General features: G+C 41.8%; 1 protein-coding gene across 3 annotated transcripts in view; it reads left to right on the top strand.

Moving 5' to 3' along the window:
• Positions 1 to 18,472, top strand: part of itgbl1 (integrin, beta-like 1) — a 103,809-nt gene that overhangs the window by 76,076 nt on the left and 9,261 nt on the right. For all 3 annotated transcript variants that reach the window (XM_034186236.1, XM_034186237.1, XM_034186238.1), the window contains one exon: positions 10,499 to 10,615. In XM_034186236.1, the coding sequence (XP_034042127.1) occupies positions 10,499 to 10,615 (117 nt within the window). The remainder of the gene's footprint in view (positions 1 to 10,498; positions 10,616 to 18,472) is intronic.

Raw genomic sequence — 18,472 nt, 5'->3', positions numbered from 1 at the left:
GTTATAAGTTTCAGCAAGTACACCCGCATCAAATACGGTATTCAGGTCAAACTGAAGACGTCTGCAGACATTTTGTAATTATTGAGACAAAACTCTGCTGTAGCTTTTCTGTGATGAACTTTTTTTTAAAGTGGCTTATTAAACCTCTGGGGCCGACGCCGTCATATACGATGGCTAAGACCAAGCTTTACTAAATTGTAAATAACTTTTTAATGATATGAGATAGAAACTTACTTTTTTTTGCTGAAAAGTTAACTCCGTGGACTTTCGAGCCAGCCATCAGCCATCTTTGTACTCCACATAGAATCTGTGAAATGATGTGCGCAATGTGAGTGTCCAATTGGAATTGGTTCACCATCTCATGGTTTTCCAAAATACAATTGTAGGGCAGATTTACCTTGCGTGAAAAGACAAAGATCGTTTACAGGAGTGATATGTTACTAGTTGGCCCATTTGAATAGCCCCCTGGGTGCTCCAATGAGTACATACTATTGGGCTCCATGTGCCCTGCACCATTACGCACAGCGATCAGTGAAAGCAGCAGCAGACAGAGAGTCTTTGATGACAATCTCACGTGCTCAAACAAAGAGTGTGTAACTATCAGGATTGCTCCACCAGTTTGCATGTAAATGTTACTGGATAACTCTGCTGCTTTTTCGCCGTAAAGCACTGTTTACCGTATCAATGGAGCGAGTGGGAGGGCCACTCCTCAGACTGTAAGGAGCCAAAGTGGGCCAAAGTGTGAATGAAAGCTGCTTTAGGAGCAGCACAGAACACTCCAAAGCACAGTAGAAGTAGAAGTTTGTGATGTAACCTTTGTGTAATAGCAGACAGAAATTGCTTTGAGATGAAGACAAACAAAAATGCATAGACCATTTTGTATATATTGTTCAAAATCTACATTTGTGTTTATTGTTTGAACCTTTCTGTTGTACAGTCTTTCACACAAAACCTCAAATTACCTTACCTACTAAATTACCTTACCTAATAAATTACCTACTAAAGTGCCAAAACAGTGCTTTATTATAGTTTCCTGTGTGTTTTGAATAAATGTGTGTGGAAAATTATTCCCGCTTTACTTTTTCCTTTCTATTTCTGATTGTAAACCTTTATTACACTTATAAAACACAACAAAAGCATATATATTATGAAAGCACAGGTTGTCCTGAAAAAAGAGACATAAAACGTGATTGTGGGATGCAGGGAGAGCTGTTAACAGCAATAATAAAACATTTATGCCAGGCGAGTGAACTGTCCAAAAAATGCACTCGGACCCCAGAGGGTTAAAGTGCTTTCTTGATGAGTTTGATGAGTTTTTGTTAAATAAAGAAATATTCTGTAATAAAGTTTAGATGAGTTTTTTTTTTTTCATCGAACGTACAAACGCTGTGGTGGTGATGAAACTATCTGTGCACCATCACAGCGCAGGACCACACCTGATTTATAGATAAATACATCCAAACATGAGAGCACTTTAGCTTGCTGTCGACACAATGGGAGGTGCTGAGTATGAAACCCACTGGGCACTGGGTCGGACACTAGCAATAACACTTGTTATGCATAGTGCACTTTGCACTGGGAGGAATATAGAGGAGTTTGCATGTTCTTTCTGTGTTCCACCTTCCTCTCCCATCCAAAGACATGCAGGTTAGATGAACTGGTAACTTTAAATTGTCCGTAGATGTGCGTGTGGGTGTGAATGTGTTTGTTTGTCTCTAGACATCCAGGGTGTACCCTGCCTCATGCATTTAATTTTAAACACAACTATAAAGTCATACATCACTTTTCCGTCGGTCACATGACCACTGACTATCGGTGACCATGAAATGTCCAACTCAAGGTCAGAACTGCTGAAACAGTTTGGAGCCAGTACGGATGAAATGTGTTGGAAGTGTTGTGTTTTCATGAAGGATAAGATGGTTTAGGCAGAATTTGTCAAATGTAAGCTCCACACAGAATCACAATTTGTAGACCTCGGTATCAAACACGTAAGGTGTGGGTGTTGCCCTCTCTGTGTGGCCAACCTGTGAGGGTTTACAATAATACAAATTTGTAGAACTTCGTGGAGCTGTGTACTGTCTGTTGAGGCTGTAGCAGCACGGGGGGACAGTAACCACCTCCATACCTGTAGAGGGAAACCTTACAAATTCTGTAGCTGTATTTAAGAACTGCAGTCCATTAAGATGCTTGGACCAGGTCAGACATGTGACGCACACTGTGTTGGCACGTAATATAAAGAGCAGGTAAAGACAAAGTCACTTTGAAAGACTGTGGCTCCAACTTCAGTCTCACTGGGAGATTAGTAGTAACAAACATACAACTTCACAAAACTACTCGTATATCTGACCCGGAGACATGTCCCCAGTGAAGGATTGCAATGTGATCATAATGAGCAGAGCTGAAAGTGTGGGGTGTTTCTTAGCAGGCTGAAGTGAGATGATGCTGCAGGAAATAATGCACAATGAAGGCTCTTATGATTTCCTTCAATTGATTGGAAATTTGCATTGCTGCAAGGCATGATGGTTATTTGTTCAGAAGATAAATTAGGCGCTCGGCAGTGCAGGATTATAAAATGTGTTTTTGCAGCAGCCTTAATCAATCAGCTGTACAATGCAGTATATGAGCCATTGTTATGTTTAATGCTATTCATTCTGGGCAAGACATTGTTGTAGTTCTCCGGGGAACACTAAGCGCTGTGCATGTGTGTTCTTCACAGTGAAAGGACAGTGTCCTACATTCTGTTCCTCTAATATCAACCCCAAGTCATAAAAAGCTGGAACAGTATGGAAAATACAACAAAAGAAGAAGAAGAAGAAAAAAGCAGTTGTTGGGAGAGGGTCGTAACACGGACCCGCAACAGGGGGCGCAAATGAACGGACAATGGACAAGACAAAGAGTAACAATTTAATGTTGTGAATCGCACAACTAAATACAGACACAGATAATGCCAAATGTACACAAGGTGATGTGCGGGCAGGCTCGAAGATAGGAGACCTCTGGCGATCGGAGAGCCGGGACCCACACAGCTTCCACCACCAACGGCCTGAAGAACACCGGAGCCGCCAAGTCCTGAGTCCCCAGGTGGTCACCGTCTTTGGTTGCAGACCCTGGTACTGCTGGCAGAAGATGACAAAACAGTTATGGTGAGTGTGTATCCACACACCCAGTAATCCTTTTTCTGCAGGTCTTCAAGGAGGGAAAACCTCCACCTCCAGACACAATTTCACCCGTGCAGCTCCTGCTAGTCTCCTCCCTGGATGGAGTAAGAGGCGAAGAACGTCGCACTCCCACTATCCGCCAATCCAGCTTCAGACTCAATCTACAGGAATGCGGCTGCACACAGAACAATGTTAGATCCACTATTATCACAGCAGAGAAGATTACCTTCAACGGTAGTTGGTTTCTCGGCGAGGAGGTGGAGTAATGATCCGGCTTTTGTAGAGCTGCAGGTGATTGGTGACAGCTGGTGTAAATGAGTGACAGCTGTCACTCTCTGTCTCGGCGCCCTCTCATGCTTGAAGCCCGCACTCCAAGCAGGGCGCCGACTGGTGGTGGTGGGCCAGCAGTACCTCCTCTTCAGCGGCCCACACAACAGCAGTATCCATAAAAGCCTGAGTCTTTGAGGAGCAAAGATGGGAAGAGGATATCCAGTTTGTCAACAAATGCATGAGAAAACAAGAGCAATCCGAGATTTCTGACATCCGCCAAGGGTTAACGAGGACTCAAAATAACAAATATGTGACTCACATCGTAACTTGGACTTTACCTGGATCCAGATTTCACAACACAATGCAATACTTGCTGATCCAGAACCGTCCGACTGATCAAGATGTTGCAATCTGGTATCTAATTCACAAGCTGAAACAAAATAGTGTTCTGACCTTGGTTTTACATCGTGATGCCGTATCCATGAAGTAGCTTTGATGTAATCCTTAAATTCTACAAAGTGAAATCCTGATTCAGAATCCGTATCCGTATCCAGATCACCTCCAAAATTTAATGGCGTTTTCCAAGGCCTAACACCAATGTGAAAATCTGTTGAGTTGTTTTCATGTAATCCTCAAAATCCAACAAAGTGAAGTGCACAAATTGAAATCCTGATCCAGAATCCAGATCCAGATTACCTCCAAAATTCAGTGGAGTCTTCCATGGCCTAATATCTATATGTGATGCAAATGTGGTGACAATTCGTGAAGTAGTTTTGATGGCAATCCTTAAAAGCCTCTATAAAGTGAAATCCAGGCCCAGAATCTGGATCCAGATCACCCCCAAAATTTAGTGAAGTTGGGGGTGGGCAATGAGCACCGAGACAGTACAGGCTTTCCTTGCAACCAATCACCTCAGTAGGTGGGTTTGCTGATGAACGTCTCCCCTGAACATAAACACCTGATCATTAATGAAATCACCTGCTGAGGTTTTTGGTAGCAAGGAACATCTGCAGTGTCTTGGTCCTTCATGGCACATGATTGCCCACCCCTGTGTGATGCAAATTTGGTGAGAATGCGTGAAGTAGTTTTGACATAATCCTTAAAAGCCTATATAATGTGAAATCTTAATTTAGAATCCGGATCCAGATCACCTCCAAAATTTAATGGAGTCTTCCATGGCCTAATATCTATCTGTGGTGAAAATTTCGGCAAAATCCATCCAGTAGTTTTGATGGCTTTGGTGGATGTAATTATTGAAATGTTTAAAGACAATATTCCTCAAAAAAAAATTGGGAGAAATTTCCGTATTTCTCACTCTACAGTGCATAATATCATTAAATGAGTCAAGAAATCTGGAGGAATTTCAGTGTGTAAAAGGCATAACACTCACAGTTATATCAGCTATTGATGAATGAACAGTTATTCATCAGTAGCTGATATAACCACAATGGAGAGGGATTGCTTTGGGAAACCTTTGTCAAGCATTGCAATATGGAGTTACATTCATACATGCTACTTAAAACTTTACTGTGCAAAACAGGAGCTTTATGTTAATGTTTTACAAAAGTGGGGTCAACTTCTCTGGGCTCTGAGGCATCTGGCTTGGACAACCATGCAGTGGAAACCTGCATTGTGGTCAGATGTATCAGTATTCTAAATCTATTTTGAATAGCATAAATGCCATGTGCTATGGGTCAAAGACAAAAAGGACTATCGATACTGTCAATAGCAATATGTTCAAAATTCAGCGTCTGTCAAATCAAATCAAATCAAATCAATTTTATTTATATAGCGCCAAATCACAACAAACAGTTGCCCCAAGGCGCTTTATATTGCAAGGCAAAGCCATACAATAATTACAGAAAATGGTTTGAGGTTTCTGTTTCTGTAATTTCCACTTCTGTGATGGCAGCATTAATGCAGAAAACTACATTTAGATTTTAGAGCAACATATGCTGCCTTCAAATGGACATCTTTAATAGGGACAGCCATATATTTTTCAAAAAGACAATGCAAAACCACATTACAAAGGAATGGCTCCAGAGTAGAGAGTGTCAATCCATATCTTCCCAATATGTTCTGATTTGGTGTTGTACATATATTGTGTTTTCAAAAGGTGTCCAAGCAGAATCAAGCAGTCTTTTGTCATGTATTTTTGACAAACTTCCTCCAGAGAGTTTGCTTGGTATCATTTCTAGTATGTGTCTGACATTCATGACTGATATGTGCAGTGGGACCTTGTGGCTCTGCTGTCACACACTTTAAAGAGTATACATCTTATGAGTTCTCTATCCATGCCACATCCATCTCACCCTTTGTTCTGGGGAGTGTATAATGTCTCGATGTTATTAACGTAATGCTTTGTCTGACAGCTGCTCAATGTTTAGTAGTGTCTAATTTTTTTTGTCACTGTTGCCCTTTTGTTGCTTCTGCATGTGCACAATTTGCAGCATTCATCCATCCATCCATCCATCCATTCAGGTTGTCCACCGTGCACAGCCAATTCAAGAACAATCTTCATGGAAAAATGGTTTCACATGGAAAATAATTAATCAGTGGTGTGCACACATTAAATCAGGTGTTTTTTTTTAGCTCACACATTATTATTATTATTTTTTGACATTTCAAAAATACATTTAAAGGGACACTCTGCTACAATTCAACTGTAAAACATTTTGAGCCCCATGGCATCGCAATTATTTTGAAGAGATCATTTTATTTTTGAAAAACTGGTCATTAAACAATGAGTGTCCTTTAATAATGAAGCACCAATCTTGGAAAAATACTGCAAACAATAGAATTAGGATTGTGTCCATTGTGTGTGTGTGATTTTTCTCCTATAGTGTTACTGCTGTACAACACAGTATGGTTTTGGCTGCCTCAAACCATCTCTGCAAAAAACCTCACACACACACACACACACACACACACACACACACACACACACACACACACACACACACACACACACACACACACACACACACACACACACACACACACACACACACACACACACGCTGAAGCAGCAAAGATTAACTTGTGCAGGGAGAGTTAATTAGAATTAATTCCTGTAGTGGTACCTTTTAAATCTCCAATTGCTGCTAGAAAATTGAACTTTAAATTACCTCATACAACAGAACAATTAATGGGGCCCATAAATTCTTCCTTTTAAACTTTACACTTATTTTTCAGTCCTTCCACTACACTCAGTGACAGTCAAAGTGCATAACAAACATTTTCCTGTGTTTTTGTCCAAAATGAACAGATTCTGGCTAATACTATGATATTTTAATTATGCAAAACAGAGAACAGAAGATTTATATATTTATAGTTTGTTGATTCTCACATGTGAGTTTTGTATATGTTTTATTTTCCAAGTTAACATAAGGATTAATTGTAAATGGAGCACAGTGACATGTTTGGAAATTCATTGCACGTTGTAGAGAGATGGCAAGAGACATGGAGGAAACGTGGGTGGGTGGGGGACACAATGTAGGGCAGCAGGAAGCCGGGTGGAAAGAGAGAAACTGAAGGAGACAGACTCAGAAAGTGATTTAGGCATGGATAAAGGCAGCTGGCACAGACGACAGCACGAGCAGAACTGTACTGAACTTTGGAGCTTTGGAAGTCGGAAAATACACACGAGTTGCATATTCTTTAAACTGTGGTATTTCCTCAAGGAAACACCTGCTTTTATCATCGCTCTGCTGACTCTTGGGATTCCTCTCTGTTGGCTTTGTGTGGTCTCTATAGACAACAAATGACACATAGATAACTGATCCAAGACATAATGTGAAGGGTGATAGTTGGCGTTCACCAGTGCGATGGACGTGGTGACATTTTGTGCAGAGATGACGCAGCCTCAGGTGGCTGAGCATTGATAGAAACACTGGTAGTATGACTGCTCTTCATATGTTATCCCTGTGTTAAAACATTCTTGAGCAAGAGCCCCAGATGATACAGTCTGAATTTGCAAAGTGAAAATACTCTTAGTGGAAGCATGTATTTTGAAAAAAGAAAACAAAAAAAACTTAAATATTGCATAAAATGGAAACACTTTCCGCTATTACTGGTCATATGACGTATAAAAAGAGTCACATGACATTCTAAAATACTTTTCACAACACATAGAGAACATAAGAGATGGAGTCCTTGTTAAACGTTAGAAGATGAAGTACCAGGAATATTAAATAAAAAAAAGTCAAAGTTTAGCACAATTTACCAGTCCATCGCCATGTTTTTTGGCATTACAGTTTTCGAGAGCTGCCCCAGAATGTCAGTTATTGCAAGATGACTAAGCCCAGCAGTGGCATTCGGTCACCAAATGCTGTAATTTTTGCAAGAATCTTTAATGGAAACAAAGCTACTGACTCCTATAGATTGTTGTGAGTACAAATGAACTTGGTGCTGGTCCTGTGCAATTAATACAGGTTAGGCCCCATTCCTACAGACATGATTTTGGTCACAAATGTCCATGAATACATAATGTGAAAGTTGTTGTCGTGAATCTTGACCAAATCCTCACAAGACTTGTCGAAGACAACACCATTACTTTATTATGTCATAGAAGATTCTTCACGATCGATCTAAGGTTGAACACATTTAAGCCCCCTTCCCACAAACACACTCACAGTTTTTGACCAAAACTATCAAATCATAGTTTGTCTTGAGGATATTCCTGTTGGTGTCTTGGTGTCAACTCCTGATGGATGCTATCACAGCAGTTTTAGGCCGTTTAAAACTTGATGACCTTTTACAGATCCTCCTATTATCCTAAATTCCTGCTTTGTCTTGCTGTCATCTTGAAGACAATCCTGGCCATTGGAAATTTGTGTCAAGACGATACAGGACTGGTGTCTTGATACAGATTTGGTGGTAATTTACTAAATCATGGCAGTTTTTGGTTCAGTCATGATTCATTTTCTTCTGCTTTGTAAAAATATCATGGCGTTGCGTCTTGTGAACTGACGGGATGTGGTCATGAGTCACCGTGCCATACTTGGCACGGTGACTCATGGAAAGTCATGGTCAAAGTCATGTACATTATGTTGGAAGGAGCTTTAGCACAATACCATCAAGACAATCAAGAGTCCAATAAAACATCATAAATGGAGTATAAAGGTAGCATGACAACTGGTCCAGAACTGCCACTTAACAGAAATATCCAGGATTGCCTTCAAGATGTTGGTGTCATAATTAAAAATGGTGCAGTAACCAACCATTCATTTGAAATAAAATCATTCCACTGGTGTCCAAGGGTCCTCTGGAGAGATCTAGTACCAAACTCAGTCATCATCTTAAGCCACTGGTTACCGTCCAGGTCTGACAACCATGCAGGAATATAGGAAGCGTCAAGACCTTATATACTTGATCTTGGTACATTCTTCTGCAAAGGTACTGTATCTGCATTGCCAAACACTTCTGTCCAGCAACCTCAGGCTCCATAAGTTCTTCCTAAGCACCTCTTGACATCAAAGGCAGAGGACCCAGACACATAAACATCACGGCTGAGATACGGGGTCAGCTGCTGCTCGCTGGCATCCATGTCCAAACCTGAAGCTGCTCGTTCAGGTGGTCATTTGGAAGACCCTTTCTCTCAGAAACGATGGTTGCCTGTGACATTAATGGGGAGTGGATTCATGGACACAACTCACCCAAACAGATCTCCTTCAATCACCAAAGACACAAAATCCATGTCCAGGACCACTATGAGCAAATGTATGAGCGCAAGATACAACCGAGTTGACACAATACATGACAAGAATAGAAATAAGAAGCCTGCAAGTTTGTGATGGCAGTGAGCTGAATTAACAAAGACGACTCATGAGCTGTCAGTGATGGTGTAGTCAGTTAATTTAGAACGTTTCGCTTTTATTTATCATTTCCAGTTTCATCACCTGGAGCTGAACGGGGGCCTGTGCACGCACATATTTTTTAGGTCTTGTTATTTACTGGTACTAAACACAAAACCTACCCAGGAGGGGCTGAAAATGAGGAAAACACTCACAGTGAGCAATAATTGCACACAAAAGTCACACCCAGCTTAAAATAAGGAGAAAAAACTGGAGAAAAGAGATGGAGTCACCCAGAATGGCGTTTTAGCCATCTGTCTTCAGTGAGCTGAGTAATTTCCTCTGTGCAGTTATTTGTCATAGTGGACAGCTGACCTGTTTGTAGTTCTTCTGGGCATCTGTTGTCTGCAGCATCAGTGAATTAAACATTTAAAGTATGTCCAGCTGTTGTGCTATCAAAGCTTTTCACCCAAGACAAATTAATTTTTCATGGATATTTTATTGCCTCATATTATGCAGTGAAACTATTATATTAACTATTACACTACTTAAGGTAGTGTATGTCTGCAGGGACGGGGAATGGAAAGTGTCTCATGGATCCTCATGGGTCTTATGCTTCATATGATATCAGGTGAAGTCTGGGAGCATTCACTGGTGCCATACATCACTGTATCTACTGCATCTACTGCACTGTGGAACCCCAATGGGCCCTGCTTGGCAACCACTCAGGCATACAACAGGTCCATCCTCACCTCACTAAAATATCCATCTATCTGAAAGAGACAGGTGATATGTGGAAGTCCCCTTAACTGACATTGCATCAGAATGCAAGTAATACAACACCACCTGGTACTTCCTGTCTCACTGTATGGATACGATGGGCATGACTTGGATGCTTACCTAAGGTGATGACAGAGTGTCTTTGGTAAAGGTCTCTTTGAATGGTCCTTGGGTATCACGCAAAAGACTGTGTCCAGCAAGCCATAGAGACACACAGATGAGGGGTATCACTTGCATTGTGAGGGAATGTCAGGTACAACATTTTGGCCGTAATCCAGCACCCTGGCAGATGGACAAGTCCAAGGGGACTCCCACATTTCACATGGCTGCAGCAGGTATATGGTTACTTTTGACAGGTGGGGACGGACCAGTTGTCTGCTTGGGTGTTTGCCATCCAGCAGGTTGGAGTGAAGTGCACCTACAGCATGTGCTGTCACACCTGACCTGACCTGATTCTGCTAAAACTCAGCTCAGTCAATGTCTCTCATTTTGTAGGTCAGTGCCAGTGTGGACAGTGTACCTGCCACCCACCTGGCGACAGTCGTGTTCATGGCAAAAACTGTGAGTGCGATGACCGGCAGTGCGAGGATCTCAGCGGAGAGGTCTGTGGAGGTGAGACCTTAACACACACAAACACTGTCCATAATGACAGGAGACAATGGATAGAATCTGTCTAACTCATTTGCAGATGTGAGCATGTGTCTTCGTGCTGCTTCGTCGTGTTGCTGTGCCATTTTCAGGGTTGCACTGCATGATAGGAGTGTAAATTATCTCTTAATGAGGGGTGCAGTATTTATTTGGCTGCATTACAGCAACTCTTTGTGCGGTGGGCTGTTCAGCGAATATGCGTCATGTGGCTTCTGGGTAACATCTGTTAACACCAGTCATAGTACCCACACATATTGCAACAGTGGGGACATTAATTAATCAAACTATGCTGCAGGTAATGTTCTTGCAAACTTAAGTCTAGTCCGAGGCCTTGCCCAGCGTCTCTGGAGCTAATTGAACAAGCTCAACCCACCCCAAAGCCACTGGCTAGACTTTTGAACTTCCTGATGAATGTTCAGGTAACAACCTTCACACTGACAGGTCTCCTGTCCACTTGCTGGCAGCCATCCCTTTGCTTGAACACAGACATTCACACAAGCCTTCATTTGGAAAAAGAAAAAGACATTTGTACAATTATCCTCTGGTCAGATGTGCCATCTTGTCATACCATGTGTCTATCTGCCTGTCTCACAAATACACAAAATCACAAATTCAGCATCTTCCAAGGATGTATTAAAATAATAGTCACACCACGGTGGTAGGCTGTATCACTGGAGGAGATGAGTCCACCTACCGGGAATGAGGTGGAACAGGTGACGGTGTGGTGTAGAGAAAGTGGCCTGTTCCTGAACACATCCTAAACCAAGGAGCTAATCATAGACTTCAGGAGAAACAATACAGACATTCAGGCCATTATTGGGGGGACCTGTGTAGAAAGGGTCAGGGACTTACATTTCCTGGAAGTCCACATAGATGAGAAACTGACCTGGAACAGGAAGACCACACACTTGGTAAAGAAGGCACAGCAAAGACTCCATTCCCTGAGAATCCTCAGGAAAATAACATAAACCAGAGATTGCTGGTGTCTTTTTACCACTCTGCCATGGAGAACATCCTCACATACTGCCTCTGTACGTGGTTTACCAGCTGCATGGGGGCAAACAGGAAAGAACTCCAGGGGGTTACTGAAATGGCAGAAAAGATCACTGGGTGCCCTATACCCACACTGGGAGACCTCCATTGGCTCTTACTGTCTCAGGAGAGCTAACACCATCCTGAAGGACACATCCCACCATGGTCACTCGCTGATTGAGCTGCTGCCATCAGTCAGACACAGGGCCATTAAAACAAGAACAAATAGACTGAAAAACAGTTTCTACCCAACTGCTGTGAGAGCTTTGATTGCCACTGGAACCAAATGGCCATGTCATATGCCACACTTGAGTGCAATATTTGTTTATGTGCAATATCCACAGTTTTGTATATACTTTTCTCTTTTTGTTATATGCAATCTCTTTTTGTGCTACTACATTCTTATTTTTTTCTGTTTTAATTTACACTCTGGACACAGCTCTTTCATTCGGTTAAATTTTATGTTTATTTTTATTTTTCTCCAGACCTTTAAAGTCTGCATGTGGAGTACTCAGGTTTACATTTGCACCGAAAGGCTTGCACCTTACCTTTATTTGTACTTTTGTTACAATGAGAAATAAAGTATCTGTCTCACACCAATCTTTAAAATCTAGGAACTGGTGAAAAGGTCCAGTCTAAGAAATATATGTGTTTAGTTCAATTCAGCTCTGCTAAATCACTATATATTTTTAATGGAAAAATGAAGAATACCAAGGATACCAACATGTTCCCCATGTCATCACGTGATCAGATCCAAGGCACAAAACATCACGTGAGCATTAGCTTCCAAGCATGACTTGCACCGGCTACTGAATTAGTCTCTTCTGAAATCCTCATTCCACACATGAAGTGAGTCTTATTCAGCTCCTGAGACCTATTCGGCTGATGCTTATCTTTGGATACTGTCGTGTGACGTGCACGAGAGTCTTCATCTCCCCCCTGTATGGGACACCATTCCATCACAAGTTACTTCCTCAGATGGGTCGAGTTGTGGAAATCAGTGACTTTGGTGCTTTTGTTGGGGAGCTTTTGTAGACAATGCTATGAGGTTTTTTTTATTATTATTTTATTAATGGATATCCTTATTGCAGCAATGCTGAGTGAGAAATTGGAGTGTCTGGGTTTGTGATTTTCTTGGCTCAAGGTTAACATCCAGACTTTCAATGACTTCCTGCACTCAGCCATCAGATGTATCTGTGGTGAAAGTGTTGAACTTACAGAGATGTATCTCAGCAATGACATTTATGTCTCTAAGAGCTTATGGAGTCACAAGGTCACCGGACAGAGTTGTTTGGCAATGATAATATCTTTGCAGAAGAACAAAGGTCCTAGTCTTTAGGATCCTGGTTCTTATTGTCTGACAGTATGGTTGTGAGTCTTGGAGTCTGAGGCAACGACTGGTTGTTTTGTTACCAGGTCATGTCTGGGTCAGGATCCTTGGGTACCTCTGGAACAACTTTGTGTCAAAAGAGCAGTGGTGAAGAGAAAAGTATCACGTTTTGTGTGTGTGTGAGATTTTGTCCATTTTCCACATTTCTATGTGCACGATCCAGCACCCCGGTGCCTTAGTGTTGAGGGCCCCAGTGGGTGGAGAAAGCCATGGGGATGCTCATGCTTTTCCTGGTTATGACATATAGATGGTTATATGAGAGATGGGGATGGACCGATTGCCTGCCTGGGTGGTCACCATCCAGAACCTAAGGCAGTTACACGGTGTCATGGTTTCAGCAATGTGCAACACCAGCACATGCTTCCAAACCTGACTTGACTTGCATTGGGACAACGCAGATGAAATGTCACAGACTGGTGTCATAAAATACACACCTGAAGTGAAATCCCAGTCAGTATAACGGTACACCCACTCTTATGTACAGTGCCACCTGTACTTGCCCTGATTGGTTCTATTCTTCATTTTTCTAATGAAGGACATCGAAAATGACTGAATCCAGAAGTTGGGGCTTTTTAGTGTAGTCACTTCTTCCTCAATGCATGCAGGAAAGGAATGAAGCTATCTCTGCATGAAAGGGTATTTTCCAAACAGTGTTCTTGAAATTGGCTTGCTGCAATGACATACTGGCATTGTCCACGATATCATGGTCCTGATAAGGGGTATCACTTGCACTGTGAGGAAATATCAGCTATAGCATTTTAGCCATGTGGTACATATCTCTGTGCATGATCTAGCACAAACTCTGGGTATGATCCAGTTACTTTCGAGAGGTGGAGATAGATCTATTTACAAGATGGCTCTATCGTGTGGTGGATGAGGTGACATGTGGCACCAATGCATGCTCTTAGACCAGACCTGCCCCGGTAGTCCATAATGTGGGTTATCATCACTACGACAACTGGGAAATAGTCGAAATTTTTTAACTTAAAGCCTGAGCGTGGGTTTGTTTAATGGGGCATTTACACATAGGCAAGATGAGTTGCGAATGCCATATTTGCATCATTCTTGGCACATTCCTGACATTCTTAATGTGACTTAATGCATCTGAATAGGTTTCTTAATAGTGCGTGTTGAAGCATGACATTCGTGATTTTCATGGAGCATGTTTTTGGCTGTCAAAAAAACTTCCACGAATGTCACGCACCACCCTCATTTTGCCTCATGTCGTGGAGGTCGCAACTGAGCATGCTGATCCGTCTTGATGAGTGGTGATCCTTAATAGAGCATGACAGCGTTCTTTTCTGACGTGCGCACAATTAAACCCTGCTGCACTGCATTAAGTTTCATTGCTGCAGTATGCCGAAGAAGGACAGTGACACCAAGTCGGCTAAAACTTTCATTCCAATGCTCCTCAGCACCTCCTGAACTCCAGATGTGAAACCACACATCTGGCTCTGTCCGTCTCCTCCTCCTTTCTGCGCCACTGCATAGCACAGATCCCAACTAAGCATGCAATCACAAAGTTCTTCGGCTGTGGATTTTGAGGAATAGAATTAAACTGGAGCAATCTGAATTGTTCAGCAGCTGATGGATGAATATGGGTGTGCGTGTGGAGACGATTTAACTCATTCACAACTTGATAGAACTTAACAATGTACTGTTACGCGCGATAGTGCGCAACAGCGTGCAACAGTGTGGAACATTATTATTGACTGTGCATAATGATTCCTAATAATTCTCCAGCAACACTTGCCGTGCCATTAATCGTAATGCGTGGTAACAGGTTGCAGCAGTTCCTGAGGACACCTGATGCCTCTGCCCCGAATCATAACATTTGTAATCAGCAGCCAAGAATGTATACTTCGTGGCATTCGTGACTTGCCGTTGTTATGTGTAAATGCAGCATAACATGGGAATGTCATTGCATGCCAACAAATATATGATCTTTGACAGATCCTTAGCCTGGTCCATCGGCTGGGAAAACCTGGCTAATAGACAAAGAGAATCCCAAACAGTGAAAACTGACATATATACAAGGAACGATGTGGTGGTATCGTGAGTCTGGGTTCATACAGCGGTCCACCAGTATGAAGCAATGCCTACAGTAAAGATTATAGTCTAATGTGTTACTGGTGTCCAGTGTTGCCACAGTTACTTTGAAAAAGTAATCCAATTACTGATTACGCCTTGAAAAAGTAACTTAGTTACTTTACTGATTACTCAATTGGAAAAGTAACTAAGTTAGATTACTAGTTACTTTTTAGTTACTTTTCCCAGCTGCTGACAACAACCCTCTGCCACCTCAACATGACAATGATACCTGTTTTGCCAAAACTCACTTTATAGTCACCCTTTCTTGACTTCAATGAAAATAAATACTTGTTTTATAAAAAGTAAAATAAAGACGTCTTTCTTGACCTCATATTTAACTGTTGACAGCACTGTAACAGTAAAACTTGCCATTTCTAACCTACATTGTTTATAAATGTAACTATTGAATTTTTTCTAACATTTTTCTAACATTTAAATTCTCTCTAAACATTTTACTTGTCCAAATTATTATTATAAGTAGTATTAGTAGTTGTAGTAAACAAAAAAGGCTTCAAAACTGGACCTTTAATCTAGGGGTGTTGTGGGGGGGGGGCACATCCTTGCCCCACGCCCCCATTCAATCTGGATTCACCCCTGCTTTGGCGTCTGAGCACAAAGAATGGATAACATTTATTTATGCAGAAAACATGACCAGATTTACAGGTAAGAAAGTTTTATTGCGTTTTCACATCATGTGGTCCTCAGATAGAGAGTTTAGGTGCATTTGAGTGGAAAATAGTGTTAGTTGTTGACGTGTCGCGGAGGATCAGCTGTTTTTAGCGAGCAGATACGGAGCGGCTCAGCTCAGAATTCTAAATAAAGGAGGAAAAAAAGTATAAAATGTCTTTGTAAATCTCAGTGCAGGTGTGCTGTTATCACTGCGCTTTAAGAGGTGAGGACGAGTTGTAGCTGCTGTAGAAAACCGCGGATGAAAAGCTCACAGCTCGTTTAAAGTGGGCAGTTCAGTCGAACCCCGACCTCCTGCCCACAGACCAAGTTTAATGCTGCTATCGACCCACAATGCAAAAATAATAGTAACGCACAGTGACTTGGAGAAGTAACTTTAATCTGATTACTGATTTGGAAAGATTAACGTGTTAGATTACTCGTTACTAAAAAAAGTGGTCAGATTAGACTAACGCGTTACTAAGTAACGCGTTACCGGCATCACTGCTGGTGTCTCTAGTGCAGAGAAGACAACAATCATACGTATGTCCAAAGTTCTTTAATCAGAGTTGTTTCAACATCAGAAGCACAGGAGATCTGCAGGCCACAGGTGTCTATAAGGGACAAGAAAGCAGAGTAAACAATCGTCAGGAAGCAAAGTTTCTTATACAAAAGCAGTCGGACCAGGCGAACAACTCCGAAAGGTGACAGGTGAAGATGCTGGAATGCTGGGACAAAACACTTGCTGGCAACAAGAGATCACTGGGGAAAAAACACAAATAGATTTGGCAAACAGCGTAAGATGCAGTGGCGCAAGGAGACACGAGATAGAGAGGGTTTCATGCACAATGAAAAATAGCAAAATGATGTGCACTAATGCCAAAGTAAAGATAGCAAAGAGAAACATGAGACAAACTTAAAAATGGAAATAAAATTAACTGAATCAAGTCATCATGGTGCGTCTGATTTCAATTTCAATTTATTTAATTTATATAGCACCAAATCACAACAAAGTTGCCTCAAGGTGCTTCTCACAAATAAGGTCTATTCTTACCAACCTCTAGAGCAAGACCACAGGCGACAGTGGTAAGGAAAAACTCACTCTGATGATTTGAGGAAGAAACCTCAAGCAGACCAGACTCAAAGGGGTGACCCTCTGCTTGGGCCATGCTACTGACACCTTTTACAATACAGGAAATTGTACAGGAAATTTTGGGAGATTTTAGGAGTCCATGCTGGTGCACAAGTCTGATGGCAGAATTATCTTCTAGAAAAAGCCCAGTATGTTCTAAAAATGGGAAATGTCCATCAGAAACAGCCTGATGTGGCCTACAAGTGGGAAATATCTGGCAAAAAGAGCCTGATATGTCCTACAAAAGACAAATGGGATATGTCAGACAAAAAGAACCCAATATGACCTACAAATGGAACTGTTGATCAAAACTAACCCGATATGGCCTACAAATGGAAATGTCCATCAAAACTAACCCGATATGGCCTACAAATGGAAATGTCCATCAAAACTAACCCGATGTGGCCTACAAATGGAAATGTTCATCAAAACTAACCCGATATGGCCTACAAATGGAACTGTCTATCAAAACTAACCCGATGTGGCCTACAAATGGGAAATGTCCATCAAAACTAACCGAATATGGACTGCAAATGGAAAATGTCCATCAAAACTAACCCGATATGGCCTACAAATGGGAAAAGTCTGAGAAAAAGAGCTCCATATGTCCTTCAAACAGGAAATATCAGACAAATACATCCTACAAATGAGACATGCTTGTCAAAAAGAGTGGTGGCCGCGACAAACCGAGTCTGTGAAGAAAGAAAACATGAGGTGAGTCCAACTCCACACAGAGAGACACAACTCAAAGGTGCACGCAATCAGCAAACACTTCCTGGCTTAAATCTATACATCAGCTTCTTACCCTGCAGGCACGGAACAACTCAGTTCAAATCTCCACTGCAGCAGAAGCTGATTAGACAATTAGCATAACATGACAGCTCGATACAACAAGGTGTGAGGGACACCAAATCCACTGTCATTACTTCATAAAAGTCACCAAAACCAAATTACCTCAGGAAGTGTGCTGAAGAGCGTGAGACCTCACCCAATCCTCCTTCACAGACTGTGGCGTCAAACCTGGAGCGGTCTCTGCATCCGTGATGGTGAGATTGTTCTCCTGACGTCGATCTCACACGTCTGCTCACAACGTCGAGTCTCTGGCAATCACACACTGTGCATTCAAGGTTTAAGTGCAGCAATCTCTGATTAAGACAAAATACACCACAGCTGTGAGTCCTGATGACCTGCATGTGAAAACAAGCCTCAGGTGTTCAGGGTGAGGTCCTAATGCTCAGCCACTCAGTCCTGAATGCATACCACCTGGTGGGAGAAACAGAAAACAAAACCGAAGCCAGCCAAACACCCCAGCCCACAACATTATTTTGGGAGTAATAATAAAAGATAATGGATAATGAGCACAATCGTTAGTGTGAATGACAGACGTTGTCCTGCTGAAGATGAATATAAGTGAATGAGAGCGTGTGTTTCTGTCTCAGCAAATTGGCTTAAAGCCGGAGCTGCTAAAAAAGAACTTTGTGTTTGATAAAAGCTCTGCCATGATGTCACC

This window comes from Thalassophryne amazonica, chromosome 14 (genome assembly GCF_902500255.1).
Source record: "Thalassophryne amazonica chromosome 14, fThaAma1.1, whole genome shotgun sequence".
In the NCBI taxonomy this organism is placed as follows: domain Eukaryota; kingdom Metazoa; phylum Chordata; class Actinopteri; order Batrachoidiformes; family Batrachoididae; genus Thalassophryne; species Thalassophryne amazonica.
This window is presented reverse-complemented; position numbering and strand designations above follow the sequence as displayed.